The 7,500-nt window shown below is 46.5% G+C and overlaps 1 protein-coding gene across 9 annotated transcripts in view; it reads left to right on the plus strand.

Annotated features, from left to right (window-relative positions):
- LOC123517443 (ankyrin repeat and BTB/POZ domain-containing protein 2-like) overlaps positions 1 to 7,500 on the plus strand; it is a 173,079-nt gene that overhangs the window by 143,018 nt on the left and 22,561 nt on the right. For 2 of the 9 annotated variants that reach the window (XM_045277489.1, XM_045277487.1), the window contains exons 1-2: positions 1 to 97; positions 3,938 to 4,900. The exon at positions 1 to 97 is cut by the window's left edge. The exons of 6 other annotated variants lie outside the window; for them this stretch is intronic. In XM_045277489.1, coding sequence (XP_045133424.1) covers positions 4,203 to 4,900 — 698 coding nt within the window. In that variant the 5' untranslated portion in view covers positions 1 to 97; positions 3,938 to 4,202. The remainder of the gene's footprint in view (positions 98 to 3,937; positions 4,901 to 7,500) is intronic. One more of the 9 variants, XM_045277488.1, reaches the window with a different exon arrangement.

The raw sequence follows: 7,500 nt of genomic DNA on the forward strand, positions 1-7,500 counted from the left end.
ACTGGTTCTTGTCTTGCCTTGTGTCATCGTCGCGCTGCGTTCGCTCAAGTGACTCTCAAAGTGAATCTCAAAGCGTGCACGTAAAGGACCAGTTTGTGTAAGTGATGGAACGCGTAACCTGAGGGAAAAATGTGCAAATGTACGCTAATGAAAAATGGTGATAATAGTGGTGTATGTGCGCAGAACGTGAGCTGCGTAATATGGAGCCAATACAGTGCGAGTACCGTAACAGTGCGCTGGTGAGGAGTGTGCGGCGTTTATGGTCACAAAGCTCCGGCGTGAGGGCGTCCTGACAAAAGCGTGGGCTGCCAGGTTGGACGGGAGTGTCTGGCCTCATCTCCACGACCTGTGTGTACTGACCGATACACATCTTACGCTGGCTGATACACATCCTACATACACGCACGCATGCACGCGCGCGCACACACACACACACACACACACACACACACACACACACACACACACACACACACACACACACACACACACTGGAAAAGTTGGATTTTGCTAAAATGAAAGAAGTTAGATGTGAAAGAACGAATTTCTTTTGCACAATGTTACATTAAAGTCAACTGAAAAGAAAAAAATAGATAAAACAGAACAATGGAAGGGAAAGCAAAGTCTGGCAAGACGCAGTAGGACAGAATACGTAGGAGATTCACTTTTCAGCTTCAGTTTTTTTATGTTTTCCTGACAAAAGAGCTCCCGGCGTCACCTTATTTGCGGTGCCCTGTCGCCTGCCAGACGACTCGGTACAAACGTAATTTACTTTGTAAGTTCCATAAACTGAGAAGAAAAACTCTGCTGCAATGAACAGATCCTTTCATCATTTTTTCTTGCGGTGATACAAGATGCAGTCAAAATTTTATTGACCGCCTGAGGAAGCGAAGCCACGAAACATGACGTCGTCTTGGCGTCAAGGTGACTGCTTCGATAACACTGGTGATTTGTGTCGTATTCCAACATAATTCCTTTGTAACTTCCCTCCTTCTTCAATTACTGATGAGAGAGAGAGAGAGAGAGAGATGCATACATATGTAGATATATACAGAGAGACGGGAGGGCAAATAGAAAGACAGGTAGAAAATGATGGAAATTATAAGTATCAGATTTGAAATATAAAACAACATGAATACAAATTCCTAAATGTTAACTCATAACATTCCCATCGTGGTGATATGCTTCATGGCTGTAGTCGCAGCTGCCTCATGATAAGGCGGGAGGGCGGTAGTAGAAAAGAATCCAGTCTACTCTAATCACTGTTGTTCTTCACAGTTCAGTCTTGGAAGAACTTTTAGGAATTAGTGTTTTCTTGAGAGCGATGTGAAGTGATAGTTAAAGATTTGAAGATTTCTGCTCGAGGTAATGACTAAGTGGCGTCTGTACAGCGCTGAGTGGAGAGGGAGCGTACAGCTGTGCCCGGCGGCGACTAGAGCACGGCCATGACCCCTCGATGGGAAGTCAAGTGGAGGCGTTATGCCCCTTCCTCTGGCAGCCTTTGACACTTACACCTTAGGCTCTATGTGTGTGTGTGTGTGTGTGTGTGTGTGTGTGTGTGTGTGTGTGTGTGTTTGCATGCATGCGTGTGTGTGCGCGTATACAAGAAGGCGGCAATATGCATAAAAAAACGTTTAGCTTCTTAGAATGACGAGTTCCAGACTTCTATTGCGTGCGTGTGGCTACTTAGTGTTCCGCGGTGTCTTGTCCCTAACGGCAATATGACCATCTAGCACGTCAGACACTCTATTAGCCTCGGACACTCTTCACTTCAGCGGAGCCTCGAGAGATGGCGGGTCGCGGGCAAGGGTGGATGTCACTGGGCATCGAGACTAATGGGATGGAGGCTGAACATCATTTGATAGATAATTTGATTTACCCTGACCGTCGTCACCTGACGGGGCGCCCTCTTCTTCTGTTTCACACACTGCTGCCTCGGCGAATAAAAAGGGTATCCTACGTTGTCAAAGATCATCTCCTGAAATTGGATCTTGCAGGAACAACACTGAGGTCACTTGGAGTTTCTGGAGAAGTGGGAGGTTATAGACGTTATCCAATGAGGAGGGAATGTGTGAAGGGACGGTAAAAAGATCATAAGAAAGGGAAGAGTAAATAGGATAAATACTTAAGAAAATGAAGGAAAAAAGATATAGAAGAAGAGGCATTGGATGGAGAAAAGAGAAAATGTAGTAGATACAGGAGTCAACATGTTTGAAGAAGTAACTTTAATAGAAGAAATGAACTTATAGAAAAATAGTTAAGGAAATGAGGGAAAAATATACAGAAGAGGAAGTAATGGATGGAAAAATTAGAAAAATATAGTAGATAGAAGAGTCAATATGCTGAAAGAAGTAGCTGTAAAAGAAGAAAAATGTGAAAAAGTATATAAACAAGAGCAGGAAAGTGTTTTAAGAGAATCAGATTCCTCTCCCAAACACGTGGTCAGTCTCCATCATTCTGAGAACCCTTACTGTACACGAGAAAAGTTCGAAGCTCTAAAAAAATTATGGCTTGCTTGAGCGCGCACGTGAGAGAGAGAGAGAGAGAGAGAGAGAGAGAGAGAGAGAGAGAGAGCGCATTCGTGTCCCATAATGGATTACTACTTACAGAGTATTCAAGTTTCTCTCCAACTATCATTTGAGTTTCTTGTCTAGGTTTAGTATGTGTGTGTGTGTGTGTGTGTGTGTGTGTGTGTGTGTGTGTGTGTGTGTGTGTGTGTGTGTGTGTGTGTGTGTGTGTGTGTGTGTGTGTGTGTGTGTGTGTGTGTGTGTGTGTGTGTGTGTGTGTGTGTGTGTGCGCACGCATGCTTCCGTGTGTGTATCTATATGTGAAATCTCTCTCTCTCTCTCTCTCTCTCTCTCTCTCTCTCTCTCTCTCTCTCTCATCGGGCAGGTGGTAGCAGGTCTCGTGAGGTATTAGTTCTGGTCGAGTGAGGCTGGAGCAAGGGACCTTACGCCCCCACACCCTCTGACCTCCTCCTTTTCTCCTTTCCCCTCCCCCACCTCTACCTCCACCTCTCCCTCGTAATTTCCAAGGCTTAGTGTACTAACCACCTTTCCCTCCCCTCTTCACTCAACTCATTTCTGAACTGTTGACCCCGAAACAGGAAAGAGAAAGAGATTATAATTAACTTATTACGCGCGTGCATATATGTACTCTTCCTTACATGACTGCCCGCGCGAGCGCGCACACACACACACACACACACACACACACTTTTTACTGTTCATATTCTGAGTAAGAAGGCTGGCAGCATTTTGATGGCGTGCCCAGGCCACCTGTGTCTCGGAGCGAATGGGGTGGGTCGTTCTGTCTCCAGGGTTGATAATCAAGCCTCGCCGTGGAGCAGACGTGGTCGGCTCTACATCCAACACACACGCAACATTCACAGCACCGTGTAATGGAGTAATTGTCCACAATGTCGTTCTTGTTACCACCGACCTCTTCTGTGGCTGTCTGCTGTGTCCCACAAAGGGGAAAGGTCACGTCCTGAGAAGAGAACGATGATGTATATCATTCAGGGTCGAGGTAACTTTGTGATAGACTCCATCTTACAGTCCCAGACCTTGTCAGATATCTGTCATCTGAGGCTGTGAGACAGTGAGCGTAACCCTTCAAGAGATCAAAAGAGCACGTGTGTGTGTGTGTGTGTGTGTGTGTGTGTGTGTGTGTGTGTGTGTGTGTGTGGATGTAGAGCCAGCCAAATCTATTAGAGGCAGACAATGTAAAACTCTATTAGAGGCACACAGTGTAAAACTCTGACGAATAGACGAATAATAATAAACCATTAGTAAGTGTCTGTGTAGATATATCTCAGTGCATGTATACTTGTGCGTTTTCCGTTTGGATGCGTGTTAACATTTTGTATGCAAATTTCTCATCCTTGTTTTTTGCATATTTTAAGACAAGCTTCATCCCAACTTTACTTTTTCCTCAGTGCTGAAATACCAACTGTGTGATCACAGGAAATTCGTGGTCTGTAAAATATAGAGATCAGGATCGAGGTTATGTGCGTGGATATTTTTTTCCCAGAGGTGTTATTCCCTTGAGCGACAGTGGAACAGCGGCAAGGTCTGCTGCGATACTTCCCGCGGCGAAAGGTTGAGGCCAGGCACGAGGGACGCGTTCCAGTGGACGGTAAAAGAAGACGTGGAGAGCCTGGTGGGTATTGTCTCCCGCAATGACTGGCGTCCCTCTCCGCTATGTCGTGCACTATCCGTGTTTACGGACATCAACAGTATGTGTCTGTGATCTGCACTTGTCGTGACTGCGACGAGGGACGGCCCTGCAAGCGCCAACAGCCCTTCAGGCCTCCACCCTCCCCCAGCCCAGTGACACCGTCACCACCATTGATTTCCTCTGCTCCACCATCCCAGCAGACGTGTTCCGCCTACCTACCTAAACCACCCCCTCGCCCGCCATCCTCCTCACCACCTCCTCTCTTCGAGACGCCCACATCCTCCCCGAGGTCTTTGCTGGAGGATAGTGACGGCCGCTGCCATAATGACATGTGGCAAAGGTCGTTCGTGAACCCACTGCGTGGTGAGAACTGCAGTGGGGAGACCATGGCCCCATCTCCCAGCCCTGCCTCCCGCATGAGCTGTTCCACCCAAGACTCCGAGGCCTCCTCCCGCGGTCGTGCCGTGGTTGATCATGAGCGGGGCGGAGAGTGGCTCCCAGGCCCAGACCCTCCACGGAGCAGCCGCTCCCTTAGTGACACTTTGGATGGCGGCGGAGGGACGGGACGGGATGGAATCATAACAGAAGAAGGAAGACACAGCTTACCAGCCACTTGGCACCCAAAGGAGTCCTTTGTCTCTCCGAGGATGCAAGATACATTCAGCTGCCGCCTACAGGATGCTTACCAGCGGGCCATGACGGAACCCTTCCCAGACCCACGGTAAGATCTCGCCGCCCCAGGCTGGGCTGAGATGCGCTGCAGCTGCCCGCGACCTGCAGCCCTGCAGCCCTGCTCTCACGCCAGCCATGCCCCGGCCCCTTCTCCTCCTCCCCCAGCCTTCTCTCTCTCTCTCTCTCTCTCTCTCTCTCTCTCTCTCTCTCTCTCTCTCTCTCTCTCTCTCTCTCTCTCTCTCTCTCTCTCTCTCTCTCTCTCTCTCTCTCTCTCTCTCTCTCTCTCTCTCTCTCTCTCTCTCTCTCTCTCTCTCTCTCTCTCTCTCTCTCTCTCTCTCTCTCTCTCAGGAAGGGTGTTGCATTGCTGTCTCGCTGTGCACTCATTACGGTTCCAATTCGGTTCAGGGGCGACAGAGAGATGAAGAAAGGAGGAGAAAGAGCTCGAAGGGGATGAGTGGTGAAGAGGGAATGAGAAGGGGCCTGGGGAGAAGTGGTCTTAATGGTCAAGTCACGTCAGGATCATTACGCTCCTCCCCATTTTCTGTCTAAGGTATATTCAGGTTACACGAGTCAGAGAGATATATTTTTTCCCGTCCCTTGTAACAGGAAGAATGTGAGGTTTGGTGAGTCTGAGCAATTTCCGTGGCCCGCCTTTCTTTGCTCCCACGTGCTGCTCCCATAGTGCTGTTTTCCATGGAGGGGGAGTGAATAGGAAATGAGTGTTGACGGATCGAAGTGATGAAAAGAGCAATGATAGCGAGGGAAGAGAGCGAGGTAAAAAATAATAAACGGTAGAGAAAAATTAGCACTTAGGACGTTAAATCTACTGAGAGAAAATAAAGATAAGGCTGCGACATGCGCTCTTCGCCGTATCCTTTGCCCTTGAGATGGAGGCGGGTGAAGACTCCATTCCCTGCAACAAAGCATCGGTGGCAGCATTCATTAGGATACCATAGTAAACTTTCCTTTCGTTTCTCCTAGCGCGTATGCGTTAACCCTCTAACTGCTGCAGCTTCATCTCACACATATTAACAAAGTCTGGTACAAGTTTCGGATATAATTTCAAAAGATATTGACAGCAAAATAAGAGATCGAGGAATAGAATATTGGATCAGAATCATGGAAGTAGTTAGGTATGTCTTGCACAATGATTGCCATCGCGTGGGCTTGACGGCTTCTTGCATGCTTCTCTTATTGTTTAATGTTTTCATTTTCTAAACCTTTTGATGTCTGTATTTGCTTAAGTAATATTGTTTAAGAGTATTTTAATTAACAAGTAGCATGCTATCCGCAGCAGTCAAAAGGTTAACAACCCGCCAGACGTGAACACCTGGGTGGGCTGAGTAGGTACAGTCGCTCCCATCTGCATTGTTAGCCAGCCTTGCATTCTTAGAAAGCCAAGTAACGAGAGGGCAAAAAAGTGCTTCGTGTCTACAATACTTAACCCTGTCACCGCTGGTTGATCTTTCCCATATTCATCTACAACTTTTCTGTAACTTTTTTCTTACTCGAGTCTTTTTTTAAATACACTTTCGTAGCTTAGCAAAGACGATTAAACACACATTTCTTTTAGTTATATGGACACTCAAACAAACATTTTTCACTAGTTAATCTTTTCTATAATTATCTGCAATATCCTTTAGACTTTTCTTGCATAATATTCTTTTTAAAACCAACTATTGCAGCGTAGCCATGTATTAATTTTCCTTATGGGTACCCAGACAATTTATTACAGAAGTCTTAGTGTTAACGAAAGACAACCATAACAGTATAAAGCTTAAATACGATATATTTTCAGTGAATAGATTCCCTCATTGCACACATACAAGCTCAGTTGTTGATTACAGAACTGGCATGGAGTGGATCGAATGTCAGTGTTGTATTACTCAGTGGGACGGGGAAGGGAGGAGGGGAGGGAATAAACAAGGAAAGGAGGAATACCGGAAGAACAAGGGGAAGGGAATGTAGTGATGCACCTGATACCTGGCCCACCTGGAGACTCCTACACTCAGATTCGGTTACGTGGCAAGGATCTGATTTCACACTACCACCACCACCACCACCACCACCACCTTTGCTACTATTACTATTAGGTATCATTACTTCCATTGTCACTACCACATTTCCACCACCATCGCCACCGTCATCATCTCCATCACTTCCATCTTACTCGCCATCATCTTCCCAATTATTTCTCATACTTACCCTTTCTCTTTTCCTCCTCCTCCTCCTCCTCCTCCTCCTCCTCCTCCTCCTCCTCCTCCTCCTCCTCTTGCATTACTCACCGTCTTTAAAAGTGCTTGGATGTCAAATTATTCATGTGTATGATTCAGGTATCGTCTTATTTATAGTATGTAAGAAGTTATGCAAACATTTGATGAACTCACTGAATTAATCATGAATATTACATTACGATGAGTAGGAGAGACAGCTGTTACTACCACTGCTACTGATGATGCTGTATTACTATCACCACCTATCTTTAACCTCACCTGCCATCAGTACTTATTCATTATCAGGTAGCATCGTAAACTGATAGAGCATTGCACCACTGTCACTCACTGCCATCATAACCTTTCGTTCCATGGCTCGTCTTCTTACGTGTCCCGTCTCGACAGCTCTAAGGGGGCTATAGTGGAAGGTACTGGT

The sequence above is a fragment of the Portunus trituberculatus genome, chromosome 42 (genome assembly GCF_017591435.1).
Source record: "Portunus trituberculatus isolate SZX2019 chromosome 42, ASM1759143v1, whole genome shotgun sequence".
Lineage (NCBI taxonomy): Eukaryota > Metazoa > Arthropoda > Malacostraca > Decapoda > Portunidae > Portunus > Portunus trituberculatus.